Source organism: Equus quagga, chromosome 1 (assembly GCF_021613505.1).
Source record: "Equus quagga isolate Etosha38 chromosome 1, UCLA_HA_Equagga_1.0, whole genome shotgun sequence".
Lineage (NCBI taxonomy): Eukaryota > Metazoa > Chordata > Mammalia > Perissodactyla > Equidae > Equus > Equus quagga.
In genome coordinates this window covers 96,647,114-96,664,527 of record NC_060267.1, presented here as the reverse complement: position 1 = coordinate 96,664,527, position 17,414 = coordinate 96,647,114, and the positions used below count along the sequence as shown (strand labels likewise).

The 17,414-nt window shown below is 60.6% G+C and overlaps 1 protein-coding gene across 14 annotated transcripts in view; it reads left to right on the top strand.

Annotated features, from left to right (window-relative positions):
• EXD3 (exonuclease 3'-5' domain containing 3) overlaps positions 1 to 17,414 on the top strand; it is a 95,220-nt gene that overhangs the window by 16,441 nt on the left and 61,365 nt on the right. For 12 of the 14 annotated variants that reach the window (XR_006889885.1, XM_046670395.1, XM_046670374.1 and 9 more), the window contains exons 2-3: positions 5,276 to 5,402; positions 15,520 to 15,584. Coding sequence is in view for 13 of the 14 variants with exons in the window: in XM_046670395.1 (XP_046526351.1) it covers positions 5,324 to 5,402; positions 15,520 to 15,584 (144 nt within the window). In the remaining variant the exon portion in view is untranslated. Of the gene's footprint in view, positions 1 to 1,041; positions 1,095 to 1,490; positions 1,806 to 5,275; positions 5,403 to 15,519; positions 15,585 to 17,414 lie in introns of those variants that run through there. The other 2 variants (XM_046670290.1, XM_046670300.1) reach the window with 2 other exon arrangements.

Below are 17,414 nucleotides of genomic sequence, written 5' to 3'. Positions count from 1 at the left end.
GTGAGGGCTGGGAGGGATGGCGCTCCAGGCCTCAAGGCCTCCCCTGTGGGGGTGACGGCTTCTCGGGCTCCGAGGCCAGTGCTGACTGGCCGCATCCCAGCCTGCCTCCACTGTGCTCCGGGCACGAGTCTTGTCGGTAACGTGGAGGGTAGCCACCATCCACAGGGCCTGTGAGGGGTGGGCGAGGCAGGGGCGGCCCTGGCGAGGGGTCATTCTCTCAGAAGGATTCGTAGCACACTGGGCAGTGAGGCTGCTCAGGGAGGTGGAGCCTGGGGACTGCCAGCCCCCCTTATCACCCCCTCTTGGGCCCCACCTGCCACCGTGATGAAGGGCACAGGGAGCACCTGGCGGGGACATGTAGCCGGCTCCCTCATAATTGTGGAACACGTAGACCAAATAAAACAGCCAGTTCTTTTCCCAGCCAGATGGGTTTATTTGGGAAGGGCAGAGGAACCACAACTCGAGGGACAAGCAAGCTGCAGCTAAACCACAGGCAAGTGCAGCAAACGCAGGAGAGGAGCGTTACTTTGTAGAGAAAAAGGAGAAAGCTGGGAGGGGTTGTTGGAAGGAAAGTCTGTTGTCTGCTGGAGGAGAGCGAGGGTGCGGGGTGGTGACGGCTTCTCACTGGCTGGGCTGCTGGGCAGGGAGAACTCCTCCTGCTGGGGTGGTGATTGACGATTCTCCCTGTTGGGTCTGTAACTGACGTCCACTGGCTGCACTGAGGACTCCCTGGTTGTGGCCTCCTGTCTCCATGTGAAATAAGGCCTCCTTTATGCTGCTTCCCAGGCAGGAGTTGTGAGGGGCCCTGGGGCATGGGAGCCAAGAGCACGGCCGGCATGCAGGGCCCAGCGGGCTGGCGTCGAGTGGGATGGGGTGCCCAAGCGTGGGGTGCAGGCTCCCGTGCCTGTGGTGGCTCTGGGACGCGTGTGGAGGAACCTGCAGGAAGGCGCCAGTCCCACCTCGTTGTGGCAGAAGGGCGCGTCCCTCCACCTGGCACCGGGGCCCAAACGGAGCACTAACCCTGAGCGCGTGTCTCTGCAGAGACACAGACAGACACCCAGACAGCAGAGGGATGACAAGAAGGTGAAGGTGAGGTAAGTGTGGCTTTTAACAATTTTCTTTTGCATTAATTTTTCAAAATTTGCAGATTTGTTTAGTTTTCTAAGTAATCCTCTGTATGCTTAATTGCCTTTATAAACAGTAAAAGGCAATTAAAAAGCAAATAATAATGAACAGTGGAATAGTGGAGAGAACTGGGGTAAGGCCCGGGTTCAGGCCTGCCTGAAGCTGTTCTCATCTGTGAAGTGGATGGCAGCCCCCGGGCTCTGCTGAGGGTCACAGAGAATGGGGTGTGGTGCCGCTGGCCCCCGGGCCCCCTCAGGCACTCTGACCCTTCCCCTCAGAGCCAGCATGGGGACCCTCTGCCACTCTCTGGGGAAGGGCACACGGGTATCCAGCCCCGCTGTTATGGTCGAATTGTGTCCCCCTCAAAATTCGCTTGTTGTGGTCCTAGCCCCCAGGACCCTAGAATGTTGACTGCGTTTGGAGATGGGGGTCTTTACAGAGGTAATTAAGGTAAGATGAGGTCATTGGGGGGGCCCTGATCCCACCCGACTGACGTTCTAGGAGAGGAGATCAGGACGCAGACAGGCAGAGGGGCAATCACGTGAGGACACAGAGGGAAGGCCGGTCTACACACCAAGGAGAGGCGTCAGGAGGAGCCACCCCTCCCAGACTGGGAGAAGATGTTCTGTGGTTGGGCCGCATCTGTGGTGCTTTGGCCCCAGGGGCCCATCTCTGCATAGGTAGGATTGTAATGCCCCATGGAGACCGTGTCCCACAGTCCCAGCTCTCCATTTCCTGGGGAGAAGCCCAGGCTGGGCGTCCATCCATCCAAGCTGGTGGTGGGAGAAGCTTGCACACCTCTGGGGCAGGTGGGGAGTGATTTCCGAGAAGAGAACGAGCAGGCCGACGTCCCGTATGGACGCAGGTGCAACAGTCTTGGAGAGGCGGAAGGGCAGCCGGGTGTGCTGTGTGTGCCAGGTTTGCCCCGAGGTGCTGGTACTCGCGTGCTGGCTGCTTGTCCCTGGCCCACTGAGGCCCGTTAGAGTGAGAGTGAAGGCATTAAAAAGGAAAAGTGCTCAGGGCGAAGAGGAGGGAAGAAGGAAAACACCCATGGGAGAGGAGAGCAGAGGCCGGTGTGGCTGTCTGCCCACCCGGGCCTGAAGTCTGCAGCCCAGCCCAGGACTCTTCCCAGGAAGGGCTCAGACCCCGACCCTCTGGGAATCCGAGCCGCGGCAGCCGATGCCCACCCACAGGTGGGGACAGGACGGTTTCTTCCTGACAGACTGGCCGAGAGGAGAGGCCTTCGGGCCCTGGCCTTCCAGGCCCCGTTGCCCACCGTGAGGCCCACCATTCCCAGGGGCGCCCCGCTCGGCTCCCCACAGCTGTGCGGTGCCTCACTCTCAAGTGTGAGCAGCCGTCCCAGACGCTTGAGACACTTCTAAGAGGAAAGACGGGCACTGCGCGAACAGGAAAGAAGGCAGCCGTGTGGAAGAACAAGGGCAGGACCGAGCCTCGAGGCCCTCAGAGGGCAGGAGCAGAAAGACTCTTGGATATTGTTGAAATTTTGACAGTAGAAGTGGATAATTCAATGAAAGGGTTGCAAAATACAGTTCAGGAAATTTCCCTAAAAGGCAGAGAAGAGGAAAGATAAGAAAATTAGAGGTTCCGCCAGGAAGCCTGCCGTGGAAGTCAGAGAAGTTCCAGGAGGAGAGGACGGAGAACAGAGGCAGGACGTCATCAAGGAAAGGTACAAGGACGTGTCCCAGAACAGAAGGGCGTGTGCACACCCGGTGCGCCCCGCACCCTCCACCCTCCTGAGACCCCGCATGCCATTGGGGAAGACCCCCCCAGGAGAAGAAGAAAAGCATCCTACGTGTGATTCAGAGTCATGTGGCTCCAGACCCCTCAGCACCGACCCCAGGAGCTGGAAGACGTGGAGGACCGTCAGTGTCTCGTGTCTGGGGGTGGCCTTTCACCTGCAGCCCGCGCGCAGCCTGCCTGCCGGCCAAGGGTTAGTGCCCAGTGAAGACGTTTCCAGACAACCAAAGACTTGATAATGTTCCTCCCCTCGTGGTTCTTCTCAGGAAGCTCCTGGAGAATGTGCTCCTCTAGAATCAGGAGGAAACCGAGAACGTGCAGACTTGGAAGCAGGAAATGCAGGACGTACCAGGAGAGAAGGGGGAAGGGGCCCCGGGGCTGGAGAGCAGCGTCCAGACTGAGACAGGAGGCAGGGCTGGAGAAGGGCGTCTCTAAGCAGTGGTGGGGTGTGCTGAGAGAGGCTCTGTGGGGCTGTCGGAGCATCCCGTCAACGATGGCCACACGGAAACCTAGCGGCTGCGAAGTGGTGAAAATCTTTCTGTCGCCCTTCCACCCTCCCGTTCTTTAGACGGGATCATTCCTATTGATCCGTCTTCAGATTGACCGACTCTCTGTATGCTGTCAAGCCCAGTTAGTGAACTCCATTCCAGTGATTATACTTTTTATTAGAGAATTACCTTTTAGTTCTTTTATGTAGTTTCATGCAATTTTTGTTTCTCCCTCTCTGTACTCAAGACCATATTTTCCTTTAAGTTTTTGAACATTTTCCATTTATTCTTTGAACACACAATAGTTGCGTTTGCTAAATCCAACATCTGTGCCACCTTGGAGTTGCTTTCTATTATCTGGGTTTTTTTGCATTTTCTCCCTTTGACTATGGGTCACATTTTCCAGTTTCTTTGTAGATCTTGTGATTTTTATATTGTGTATTGATACATTGTAGAGATTTGGGGTTCTGTTGTCTTCCTGTGAAGAATGTTGATTTTTGTTCTCGTAGGCAGTTAATTTCTAGCTGATTACCTTGAACTGGCGGCCGTGGTGTGACATTTTGTTAGGTGAACCCTTGTCTTGGTGGTATTCAGCCTACGAAGGGTCCCCTGTGGGTGTTATCGGGGCTTTTGGTTTCAGATTTTGGGGCGAGTCTAGAATGGGGCTCACTTGGCTGGTCCTAAGGTGTGGTCTTTCTGGAGTCTCAGCTAGGTGCCGAGCTCTGGGCTGGGCTGGACTCCAGTGTGTCCAGCACTGCTTGACTGTTAGCATCTCTGTTGCGCTCGCGGCCCTGGGGCAGCTGCTCCTGGGAGCTTTGGGGGCCCTGCATTGCTCAGATGCACTTCTGGTGCCCTGAACATTCCCTCCTCCTGGCGCCCTGCCCTGAAGATGCGCCGCCACCTCCTCTCGGTGGGGCGCTGTCCCCCCGGGGCCCCAGGTCAGTGGTCTTGGCTGGGAGATTGCCCTGGGCAGCAGCCGGCCATCCTGGGGCCCACCTTGGGCGCGGCCCCGCTGTCAGGAGGCAAGGTGGTGTGTTGCCTGTTGTCCAGAAGTCAGGGGCCTAAAATATGTTGTCTGGGTGATGTTGTTTGCAGTGGGAGGGCCAGCCCAGCACCATCGCTCCGTGTGGCTGGAGCAGAAGCCTGGAGCAAACTGTGCAAGAAAGGAAAGTCGCTGTGGTCCACACGCGGCTCAGCTGTGAGCGTGTTTATGTGGCTGGGCTCGGCTCTTCGTAGATACTGAGTCAGAGCTGTTTTAGGAGGTTGCAGGATGTGGGGGCGCTGGGGTACCAGAGTGAATTCTTACCTTGAATTTGGTTAGTAAGACGGGAGCCTCGAGAGAGAACCTATCAGCGTATTAGTTAGAAGTAGGGATGTAAATCTCCAAAGGAGTAGCCAAACCAGCTCCTGTGAGTGGTTCCTCTAGGCGGGAGCTGGGGGGAAGGAGGCGCGGTGGCGGGATCTGGGGTTTACACGCTGGGCCATGGATGTGTTGCTGGGCTACAAATGAAAACTGCATGTGAGAAGGAAGTGTTTAAGGCCTCATGTGAACAGACTAAAGCAGGAAGAACAGGATGGTCTCCATAAATGTAGGAAAGTGTCTTGCATAAAACACGCCTTCACGGGAACCCTGTCGGCCACCTGGGTTTGGTCGCAGCTTGTTGCCAGCCTGGATGGTTAGAGCTGGTGAGCCCATGTGGGTTAGCTCGTGGGTCCTCATGGCAGGTCCACCTCTGAGGTCAGCACTAAGCGTCCCCAGGTCCAGCAGGGGGAGCCGAGGCCACCTGGGCCTCCCACCTCTGAGACCACAGAGGTGGGCCTGCATGGGCCCCCCCCGTCAGGGTCCAATCTCCCCTCTGTGTGGAGCCCGCAGCCTCACTGCAGCTTGCTGTCTTCTGCACTAGCTCCTCACTCCTTGAGCTGCCTGCCGCCTTCCCCATCCCGCCCTGAGGATGGACCCAGGAGACCCCACTGCTGGAGACCCCACTGCTGGAGACCCTGCTGGTGACCCCGCTGGTGACCCTGCTGGTGGTGAGTGCCGATCCACAGGAGTGCCCCTCACATCCCAAAGTCTGACTGTGTTGCGCTTGGCAGGGCTACCTGTGGGGTGGGTGTGAGCTGTGTGCAGGGTGCATGTGTGGAATGCATGTGTGAGGTGCATGTGTGGGGATGTGGACATGTAGGGTGTGAGTACACGGTCTGTGTGTCTGTGGTGCACACGCAGGATGTGTGCTCAGGGTACGTGTGCAGGGTCTATGTGGGGGGGTGCAGACTGCATGTATGTATATGGCGTCTGCGCTTGGGGCACATGTGCGCACACTGGGCAGGGACCCCAGGTGGGAGGGGTCTGGGCGCTGCGGCTGTGTGTGGGTCTGGGGCGCATGGGGCGGCCTCAGGTGTGGACGCGGGTGCCCAGGTGGCCACCAGCACAGCCTTCCTGTCCTGAGGGTCAGGGCAGGTGCTCCCCTTTGCCCTGGGAAGGGTCCTGCCGGCCCTGGGGTACAGGACCGTGGCCTCGCCATCCTGAAGTGGCTGCCTGCCGGCCCCTTGCTTGACAGCTGAAATGGAGGACTGTCTGTGGCTGGACGGACACTCAAATGTGGGGAGCAGGGTTGCGTGTGGACTGCTGGGAATGGTGGGCTTTGCTCTGAATCCTGGTGCTGCACCCCAGGCTAAGTCTGTCCTCCCCGGAGCTCTGGTCTGGATGCAAAGGCATTTTATCCATCTTGCCGAGGAGGAGGGAGCTGGGACGTCTCTGAGAAACAGGAGCCCTGGGCCAGGCACGGAGAGCGTGGGAGCTCAGGGACCACGCGGACCCCACCTGCACCCAGGCCCCAAGGAGGGGTGGTGCAGGGCGTGGGCCCTGGGTCCTGGCTGGAGATGAGGGGCCTGTCTGGTCACAGAAGTCCCCTGAGCAGGGGAGGCATTTCACTTTGGCGGCTGTAGATGTGATCAGCAAAATGCTGTTTTCTTGTTTCCATCCTAAGAACTCGTCACAAGAGTCCCAGCATGCCCCTTTTGTCTGGCAGCCACTGTTCCCAGATGTTCCCCACAGTGGCCTGCAAACTGGGTCATCACGTTTAGGGCATCTGCTCTGGCCATCAGGACAACCGGAGACAGGAGCGGGGACCCAAGGGCTGGGGGTCCGGGGCCCAGGGCTGGTGGGGGGTGGGGTGGGCAGGGACCTGGGGCTTAGAGGGTGGCAGGTGGTGCCCGTGGGGGACATGGGCACATGGGGCATCTTCAGGCCCCCAGGCAGGACCACTCTCTCTCTTGGGACTACATCCTGGCTGGCGTGTCAGGCCCTCTTGTGTCTGCCCTTTTCCCCTGGCCGCGTGTGGGGTGGGGCCAGCCCTGATGTCACACCTGGATGTCACACCTGAAGCTCGGCCTGATGGTGGGCAGAGCGGGGCCTCCTCCCCGGGCTCTTCCATGCTTCACCCTTCACCTGCTGGAGCTGGCAAAGGGGCAGGCCACTGGAGCAGTTCTGCTGGGGCCTGGGGCAGAGTTTCATCTCCTTTCACTCTGCGCTGCCTGGAATGATGTGCCCTGCAGAAGGCCCACAGTCACCCCAGACGAGTGCAGACCAAGGGTCTGTCGCAGGGTGGTCTCCTCTGTCACAGGCCGCCCCCTCATCCCTGCTGCTGCTCAGGCTGCCCAGGCGCTTGTTCTGCTGTGACCCCTCCCCCTCTCCTGGAGTTGTCCTTGGGGGTCCGGACCCACCCAGAAGGCACCACAGCCCCCTGGTGGGGCCTCCAGCCTGCCCTTCCCAGCTGAGGCTCTCTGCCTCGGTTTCCCCCTGACACACCTGCTCCTGTGGGAGCTGAGACTCTCTGCAGGCTCCAGGGCTACACCCTGTGCGCCTGCCGTGTTCAGGGAGCGTTGCGGGCGATGCAGCTGCAGCGCCATGTGAGATCCAGCCTCGGCACTGCAGGACCATATCCCTGGGGCAGAAGAGGAGACTGAGGCTAGAGGGGTCGGGCTCCTCCCAGGCCAGGACTCCGCCTCCAGTGGGCGAGTGGCATCTTGGGGGGGCTGCCCCTGTGCAGGGCCGGGGTCCCCTGCTGGGAACTCGGGCAGGCGGGAGAGCGCCAGTGAGTGAGCAGAGCGCTGCCCCGTCCTGCAGGTGGTGGGGAGCCAGGACCCCGACGGCCCAGCTGGGCCCCTCCCAGCCTCTGTGCCACCCACCAGGATCCTGGAAGGGCTGTGGCGTTGGCCCTCTCCTGTGGCGCCACCCTCAGGTGCACACAGCCTGTCGGAGTGGGGACCATCCGGGGCGGGGACCGGGCACTGCCTTCCCCTCCGCGTGCAGGGTGGGCTCGTTTCCTCAGGATTCCTGAGGCCTTCAGCCAGCACCTTCTCCCACTGTCCTCCACCCGCGGTTCCTCAGGCCCTTGACACCCATCCTGCTGTGACTCCTGGATCAGACACAGCCCCCCAGATCAGACACACTCTCCATGGAATAAACACGCCGCCCTGAATAGCCACAGCCCCCCCCGAATCCGACAGCCCCCCCAGGAATAAACGTGCTCCGCCTGGATCAGACATGGCCCCTGGCCTGCCTTGTGCAGCCCGGTCCCCCGCCTGCTTGGGGAGTCCAGCTCTGTTGACAAGGCTGGCCTTAGGAAGGCCTCTGGGAGAGACCTCCGGGCAGGCCTTTTTGGTGGGCATCTCAGCACCAGGCTCTGGGGTGGCACCCCCAGGATGCTTCTGGACCCTCGGCTGGTTTTGCCAGTGAGCAGGACCTTCCTGTCTGTGGACCTGGAATTCTGACACCCTCGAAGCCTCAAGGCCTCGCTTTGCCTTGGACCGTCTCGAGGGAAGGCTGAGTGCCAGCGTCAGAGGGTCCGCCTCTTGGTAGTCCGAAGAGTGTCCGCTTGGCCTCCTGTGGCCTGTCCTGCTGCTGGGGGTGGGGACACCAGGGGCAGGTGGCCGTTTCCTCCCAGCCTCCCCTCTCCCGAGGCCAAGAAAACCTTCTCCAGCTGAGAACGTCAGCAGGGCCCAAAGATCGCTTCCTGCCTGAAAACGTGGCCCTCGCGTGGGCAGACATGGCTGGGCCTCGTCGCTGAAGTCCGGCTGGTTCGGGTTTCGGGGGCGCTGGACGGGCCTTGGTGAGGAACCGGGAAGTCTGGTAGACAGAGTGAAATCGCTTCTCAGCGGAGGGAGGGCAGGAGCAACACTGCAGGAAGCCCATTCCTCCCCTCCAGTCCCTGCAGGCTTGTGCTGAACCTGGAACCTCCAGCTGCTTCCTGGAGCAAGGCCCTCCCAACGGCCCACCCCATGTGCCGGTCACTGCATGGCTGGCTCCACCTGGTGTCAGCTGCTAAGGGGAGGGCTGCCCCTGGCCCCTGAGGCTGCGGAACCAGCCTTGGGCTGTGACAAGAGGGAGGCCATGAAAACAGGCAACACGGCCCCCTGCTAGGAGAGAGGGCTCACTTTCCTTGCTGTGTGACCATGGGCAAGTTAATGAACCTTTCTGTGTTTCCTCATCTGAGAAGAATGGTGGTGACACTCAGCTCCATTTGTGTGTCCTGAATGAAAATCCACGAGAACATCAAGCTGGGAGGGTGTGCCTTGTGATCTCGTTTAGTGTTGGATCCAGGTGGAATTTATTTTGCTGTGAGACGTGAGGTGTGGGTCCAGCTTTACTGTATTTCCAGAAGACCGTTCAGATGTCCCAGCAGTACTCAGTGAACAGTCCACCACTGGTCCCGTACTGGACTCCCCCACGAGCTGGGGGCTCTCCAGCTTCCCCTTCAGTTCCTCTTTGTCTGTTCAGGTGCCAGTTTCACATGTTTTAGTGGCTGTGCTTTCATGATGTTTCAGCTTCTGGCAGGACAAAACCCCCTCCTCGCCCCTTTTTCAGTTTCCCTTTTGTTTTCCATGCAGATGGCAGAATGGGCTTGTTTGGTTCCTCAGAAACCCTGCTGGCGCCTTGAGTGGGTCTCCCCGAGTTTGTGGTGAACGCCGGCATCCGGCAGCTTCTCTCCTGTGGGGCAAGGCCCCTGGTCTGCTTCCCACCCTCGAGAGGGACTGAGGAGCAGCGGTGCCTTCCCTGGGGGTGCCGGCCCGGCTGAGGCCCTGAGGGACGAGCCGACCACCAGTCTGAGTCTGATGCAGCAGCCGGTGCACTGGACAGGCTTCCGCGAGGGGCGTTTGCTGGCGCGTGGACGCAGCGGCCGGTGCACTGGGCAGGCTTCTGCGAGGGGGCGTTCACTGGCGCATGCTCCTTTGTCCTCAGAGGTGTTTTCTTTTAATAGATCTTGCACATTTTCGGCCACTTTTTAGCGTTAGGTGTGTCACCCTTTAAAACTCTTGCTGTTAGCAGCCTCTTTTCTTGGGCACATTTCCCTGCTTGGTGAGGGAACCCGGGGGCCTGTGCGCTGATGGGCGTGCACGCCCCCAAGGGACCCGGGGCTGGAGGAAGGCCCACTGCTTTGCTCAGTCCTGTCCGCAGTCCGTGAGGGCTTGCCTCTCCCTGTGGAGTTCAGCATCTCTCTGTGTGGACGCCCTGCCCCGGCTGTGTGCCACCGGTGCTTGGAGCTCCCGCGCTGAGGACGGGAAGGTCTGTCTGTGAGGCTCAGGGTTGGCTGGATGAAGCAAGATGACCCCGTGCAGACAACACCCCGTCACCCTGTTCCCAGATGGGGTGGGTCCTTGGGGCAGCCAGTGTGGACAGACTTACACTGCCTGCTGGGTTTGGGTGCCATGTGTGGGCGGCTCCGGCAGGTTTCTGAGCAGCAGCATTTGGATTTGGGGGCTCATGCGAGCTCCTGTCCCCTCACCTGCCACCTCTGTCCTCGCTGGGCCCTGCTTGGGAGGGGCCGAGTCCACCCATCGTGCCCCAGCCTCACCCGAGACCCGGGCCTAGAGGGCAGATGGGTGGGCTGGAGAGAGTGACGGCCCATCTCTGCAGAGGTGCCTCCCCCGCAGGGCGTCAGGAGGCCACCTGCTGCAGGGGTGTTGCTGCAGAGGGGTGAGCTCCCTCATCTGGTGTGGTGGGCAGCGCACTGGGGGCAGCCTCTCAGACCAGGCCTGTGGGAGGTGCAGCCAGGTCTGCAGATGCGATGGGGGCTCCCGCTACGACCCTTCCTCAGGCTGATGCCCAGGGTGGCCCCTGTGCTCCGCTCGTTGGTGGTTCCGCTGCTGCCAGCAGGTACCCAAGGGCAGCGGGGTGGGGACGGCCGTTCCTGGGGCTGAAGGAGGCGGACGCTGCAAGGAGCACAGATGTCCTGGTTCCTCCCTCAAGGGCCGTCAGGCCACCCCACAGAGAGGGCGGGTCTGGCCTGGGCAGCTGGGGCTCAGCGTACGTGGTGCTGCCCCAGCTGTGCCGACGGAAGTGCAGACTGACTGTGGGACCTTGGCAGATCCGTACCCAAGAGCAGCCACAGGCCCGGGTTACGGGGTCTCACAGGGGGTCGGAGGGCCCAGGGGAGGCCCCCACTCAGGGTGGCTTCGTGGACGCACGTGCAGCAGGCTCCCTGCAGGGCAGCCAGGTGTCCACTGCTCGGCTCAGCCACACCCAGCCAGTTCCTGAGACCTCATTGCCCCCAACTCCAGCATCTTTTTAATCTTATTTCTCTCCACCAGCCTCACAACAGGCGGTAACAGGAGGTCTTTAGAGAAGGTAACTTAGCAGCTGAACATTTTCTAAAATGAGTCCGTTTCTTAAAGGGGAGGTGACCCGGTTCACGGAGTGTGTTCTGGACAAAGTGGTGTCTGCCGTCCTGCCCTTCCCTGACCCTGTGGCCCTCCTCCCCTCGGCCATCTCAGTTGCTCCTGGAGGCAGCCCGGCAGCTCTCTGTGTCCGGCGAGCGCTGGGGAAGCACAGGGAGGACACGGGCACGAGGATGGAGGGGCAGGTCGGAGGGCCGGCCATCCCCCCTGCCCACCCCCACTCCCATGCAGTTGGAGCTGCTGTTCGCTGAGCCCCCAGCACATGTGGGGAGGGTGGGCAGGGACGGATGGCTCAGGGCACAGATGCTGATTCTTAAGCTTGAGTTTCTTTCCTGCATCCTGGACACACAGTGGCCCCCCCCCCCCCGACCTCCCCACATGCTCCTTGGGAGGGGTCAGGGGTCAGGCTCCAGGCCAGAAGCCATCTGCCCTGCCGTCCCAGGTCCGGGACATCAGGGTGGCATTAGCTGTGGACTTGGGCCTGGGGCGGCAGGGCATCTGACGTCCACCCCGCGGACAGAGGGCCCTTTGGCGCCGGCCTCCTGCGCTCGCCCTGATTTAGGGAAGCTGGCACCCAGCCTGTCTGGCCCCTCCAGCTGCCTGCCGGGCCCTTCAGAGGAATAGCACCCTGAGCCTACCTTCCGGTGGGCCTATGTACCCTGGCTACCCACAGCACGTCTATGCCATGCCCACACCACCCACGTATAGCCAGACCCACACCCATGCCCACGCCACCCATGCCACGCCCATGTGTGGCCACACCCACGCCTGCCCACACGTGGGCCCACTCTACCAGCCTGTCCACACCTCCCCAGGTGCCCTCCAGCTCCAGCTTCTAGGGTTCTCCTAGCAACCACGTGAGCTGGCAACTACAAGCATGTGCATGCGTGCCTGGCCCTGGCACCATCCGATGGTCACTATGGAGTCTCCCTTAAGCCCTGGGCCACAGCCTTGAACAAGGCCAGTGTGGTCACTCTCAGGAGCTGGCAGCATCTTGAGGGTACAAACACTAAATCAACAGCCCATGAGCAGGGTTGGCTGCGGTGGCTGGGCCAAGGGCGGGTCCAGGGGAGAGCACAGCAGGGCCCGTGGTTGCGGGTGCTTGGGGAGCAGGGGGCAGGCCTGGGGTCTGCGTGACGGCTGAGGCTGGGAGGGCTGTGCTGGGCTGTGGCTTCCACCCCAGAGGCCAGCGGACCACTAGGGAGCAGTGAAGGGAGGAGCAGCCTGGCCTGGCCTGTGTCTGTAGGATTTTCTCAGGCTGGGCTTGCTCTGTGGGCACAAGTGGGGAGCAGGGAGACCCCTCAGGCAGCTGGACCGCAGGTGGGGGCCGAGGACCAGGTGTGACAGGACGTGGGCCGCCTTTCACGCCCCTCACCTGCTGCCCTGAGCTGGTCCTCTTGACCGCAGGACCCCTTCATGTGAGTGTGCCCTTCAGGAGACCCGCCCACCCCTCGTCAGGGTCCTCGGGCGTCTCCCCGTCCATCTCGCTTGGACCTACAGTCCCTGGACAGATCGTTTGCAGATATGAGGCAGGCTTGACATCTCAGCGTTCTCAAGGAGGGCAGACTCTGGGGCCAAACTGGCCACACAACAGAGTCCGCGCATGCCCTGCCTGGCTCAGGGTCTCCACGCTGGGCCCTGTCTGCCCGTCTCTGGGCCAGCACCCTCCATCTTAATGACTGTGGCTCTGTCGTAACTCAGCCTTGGGTGGGGTAGGCCTTTTGTCTCCCCGTGATTTCTGCCTGTGTTCAGATCAGCTGTTAAAAGACAGGCACTTGCAGGCCCACCCACACACTCACATGCACACTCACCCCCCACACCCACATGCTCACACACTCACACACTCACTCACACACCCGGACGCACCGCTGCTGTTTTGATTGGAGTGGTATAGAAACCGTGAGTTAATTTTGGAAGAAATTCACAACTTTACGTTGTTGATCCTGTGGTATACCCCTTCCTTAATTAGGTCTTTCTGTTTTTGTTTTTACTTTCAAGGACTATATATTTTTTTGGAGCAGTCTTAGATTCGCAGCAAAATTAAGAAAGTACAGGGATTTCCCACGTGCCCGTTGCCCCCACCACGTGCACAGCCTCCCCCGTTGTCAGCACCCCCCCCAGAGTGTCTGTCTGATACAGCCATGCACCTCCACTGATGCCTCACAAGCGCCACAGACCGCGGTTTACGCTGGGGTTCACTCTGGGTGCGGTACGTTCTGTGGGTTTGGACAAACGTGTAAGGACACGAGTCTGTCACTATAGTCTCAGCGGAGTGTTTTCACTGCTCTAAAAGCCCTCTGCTCGCAAGTTCGCGCCCCCGCCCCCGCCCCCCGCAGCCCCTGAGCTTTGCTGTCCTGGCAGTTCGGCCTTTTCAGGTTGGCTCCTTCACTTGGAGACAAGCATGAAGGTTCTCCGTGTCTCCCTGTGGCTCAGTAGCTCATGTGTTTTTAGTGCTGAATGATATTCCATTCATGGAGGGACCAGAGTTCGTTTACCAGAGTAACGATGTTTTCATTTTTGCCTGTCGGAGTTTCATGCCTGTAATTCTCCTTGCTGCTCGGCTCTGCAGGGGCCTCCAGGGCCGGGCTGGTGGGCAGGGGCGTCCTCCGGGGCTCCCTCTCACAGCGGGAGCTGTCAGCCTGCGGCTCTGTGTCTGCGGGGTTTGCAGATGCTTTTGCCTGGTTGAGGAAGTTCCCTCTGTTCCTAGTTTGCTGAGTTATTTCTTAAACCATGAATAGAACTTCCTTTCACAAACTGCTTGTTCTGCGTCTGCCGAGCAGGTGGTACAATTTTTTCCTGTATCCCGCGGACGAGCCACACCACAGGCTTTCCGATGCTCAGTCGGCGTTGGTTTCGGGAATGCGCCAGCATCGCACTCGGCTCCAGTGGCCTTCGTTGAGAGTCTGACTGCTGCTGTCTCATCTGGGTCCTGCTGGGCTGCCCTGCAGGGTTTGGTTCAGGTGTCCCCATGTGGGGCCTTCCGCTCTGCGTCTGGTCTTCTGTAGGAGCCTGGCAGGTTGTTGCTGTCCCCTCGATTCTTGGGTAGATTTGCTGATGAAGCCACCTGGGCTCCTGAACCCCCAGAGTTGAACTGGACAATCTGCTAGTGACCTTCCCTCCCCCAACGTACAGGCTCACAGTCAGGTCCTGACTCTGACCCCTGACCCCACCCCCCACCATGTGAGGGGGCATGACCAGGGTCCTGACCCCAACCCTGACCCCCACTGTGTGATGGGGCATGGTGGGGGGTCCTGACCCTGACCTAACCCCACCATGTGAGGGGGTGTGGCCAGGATCCTGTGTAGGTACCAGGGGCTTCTCCTGCCATCTCCTGGCCTGGGGTCGGGGCACACCAGGAGCCCAGCCCCCTTGGCTGCCTTCCCTCCTGTCCTCCACAGACTGCAGCTGTGTGGCCCCTGATGGTTCTTGACAAAAGGACAGGAGGTTTATCTGGACGTTTCCTCTGGGTCTTGCGTTCTGTGACTCCTCAATGGGGCTGGAAAGGCTTAGAGTTGGACAGCGACGTCGTATTTCAGCAGAACTTGCACAGTGAGGAGGGGCCGGGAGCTGCTGCTGGGGAGGCGCCCAGCCCTCCGAGGCAGCCAGGGGGCTGGTGGCTGTGGGTGACTCAGAGCTGGGTGCCTGGGCCCCTGGTCTCAGAGGTGGCTTTCTTTTCCAAAGGCAAGAGCAGGCAGTGGCGACCTTTCCAGGCCAGCCAGCCCTCCTTGGCTTTGACCTCAGACCTGGTCTGAGGGCGCTGTCCCTTTTCCAGTGTGAGGGTGACCCTGACCTCCCAAGGTGGGCCCAGTGTTCTGGTGGAGTCCCTGCCATGGCCAGCACTTTGTGGTCTCCATGCCCAGTTCTGCCGCGGGGGCAAGGGCTCAGGCGAGCAAGAGAGGGTCAGGGCTTGTGGGTGGGGGCTGCAGGGAGCAGTGGCCGAGGTGGTGGGGAGTGCTTGGGGGAGCAGCCAGCCTGCACAGGGTGTAGGAGGAACCAGGGAGGAGGGCAGGGTGAGGCAGAAGCCAGGACCTCTTCAGGACCTCAGTAGAGGCTGGAGGCCAGATATGGTGGGCAGTGGGTGAGGGTGGGCTGTGACACGGTACAGAAGGATGGGCGTGCCATACCCCACTGGGCTTGCCCTGATGGGCTCAGCCAGCCTATTTGGGGCCGGTCCGTGCTGCAGGCATGGTCCTGGTGTCCGACACCCCTTCCCTGCTCGTACATCATGGCCATTCTGAGACCTGCAGCCCATGATGGCTGCAGTGTGAGCCACAGGAGAGGCCCAGCACTGCTAGGTGGCCAGGCTCTGGGTCCCAGGGAAGGGACAGTGGGGAGCTCTGGCCAGAGAGGGCACAAGAGGCTGTGGATGCTAGCGGCATCTGGGGGGAGCCCCCAGTGTTGGTGGAGGTGGCTCAGAGGGCTCTGTAGTAGCCACACAGCCCCTCCCATGGCCCTTGTCTTGTCCCCCCAGGCCAGGACCCGCTTCTGTTCCTGCAGGCCCTGCAGCCGCTCTGGTCCACGCGGGAGCTGCGGCAGGTGAGCACGTTGGGGTGGACGCCCGGCTACCAGCTTCAGTGGGCTGTCTTGTCTGAATGTTCTGGTGGCACTTGGGGGTTGGAGCCCTGGGGTGAGGCCTGCCAGACGCTGGTGGACACAGGCCCCTGAGGCTCAGAGTGGGAGGGAAGAGCCTGCGGCTACCACCCAGCTTCTGCGCAACACAAGGGACCTGGCAGGCCATGGCTGCGTGTGCACGGTGTGGGGCCAGGGCGCCCACTGGCCCGCCCCAGGCCTGGTCTACAGCTGCCCTTCTCAGGGAGGGCAGCCCAACAGCTTATCTGGCCAGCGGGGGGCGTGTGTGGTCCGGCAGGAGGAGGCAGCCCTGGCAGGGTTCTGCAGCCACAGCTGCTGCCCCCAGACTGCATCCCACCATGGTGGTGAGGGCACTGCCCAACCCTTGGCCCTCCTGCCCTTCGGTTTGCTCCCTGAGCAGCAGAAGAGTGAGGTCGCCCGGCTCCCCGGGAGGACACAGAAGTCCAGCTGCTCAGGCTACAGGGCCCACGGGTGGCTCAAGGGACAGGGCTGCATCCTCGTGCCAGCCTGACGAGGGTGTGCCAGCGCCCAGACCCGGGGCAGGCTCGTGAGGGTGGGCACCCAGAGCAGGCAAGCTTCGGAGCACACGCATGCTCTGGAGGGGGTGTCCGTGGGCTCGAGGGGCTGAGGGAAGACATGCAGAGTTCACAGCTTGCAGGACATCCTCTGGCTCCGTGCTGCTTCTCAGCGCGGGGGACACCCTGGGTCAGTGGCCAGACTTCCGGGCTCGACTTCTCTCCCTGCGTGGTTGAGCCGCAAGCACTTGGGCCTCCGAGTGGCCAGCTCACTCCAGCCATCAGCCAGAGAACCAGAGATTTTACAAAAACCAAAGACTCTTTGATTTTTAAATTTTTATACCCTGTGGCCTTGAGGTTATGACTGAGGAGACGTGACCACGTTTGTGTGAACAGATCGTCTGATGTCAGACGTCCTGTGTGTCCGGGGCAGGCCTTGCGTGGTCGCTGCACGTGGCCTTGTGCATTTCTACGTCTGGTTGTCTGTCCTGGTGTCAGGCTGAGCCGGCCTCGTGGACGGGGCTGGGAGCGCCCTTCTTGCCTGTCCTCCGGATCATCAGTTGACGACAGGGATTACTTGTTCCTCGGGAGTTTGGAAGGGCGTGTGCAGTTCTGCCTGGGCCCGGGGTGGAGGGGTAAATATCTAACTAAGACCCAGTTTACTCAAGGGTCATGGCCCCTGTGGAGGGTCCGCTCCTGGTTTTATTTCTCCCGAAAGCGCCGTGCCTCCCACGTCATCACCATTGCGGCTAGGTTCTGCACAGTCTCCGGCCCCCGCTGCCTCTTCACTGCTCTCCTCTCTTTTGTGGCTGGTCTGGCAGGCCACGCTGCTGGTCGGCTCCACTGTCCCTTTGTTCTAGTTCGTCAAGTTCTGTCCTTGTCTTTGAAATCCTCCGCCAGCCCAGGGCGCTGCTGTTTCCCAGTGTTCTGCTCCCGCCCACGTTGTCCACTTCTGGCCACCTCTTCTCTGGTGCATGCACCCCTCATTCTGCTCCTCGCCACCCTTGTCCTCCTTTTCGACTCTTTTCTGAGGCTCGTAAGGTGCCTCCAGAGGAGCCCACGGTGTATGTTGACACCACTGTGCTCTTTGTTGCTACTGTGGCACAGCGCTGTCCGCGAGCTTTAGTTTCAGTGCCAGGAGGCATGCTCTGTGGCCACTTGGCACAGATGTTCCAGGTGCCCCTGGGCAGCGAGCTCCCTACCTGGCGATTGGCTCTCAGAGCTTCCGCCTGGAGGGGACGCACATCATCTCCCCTCTCAG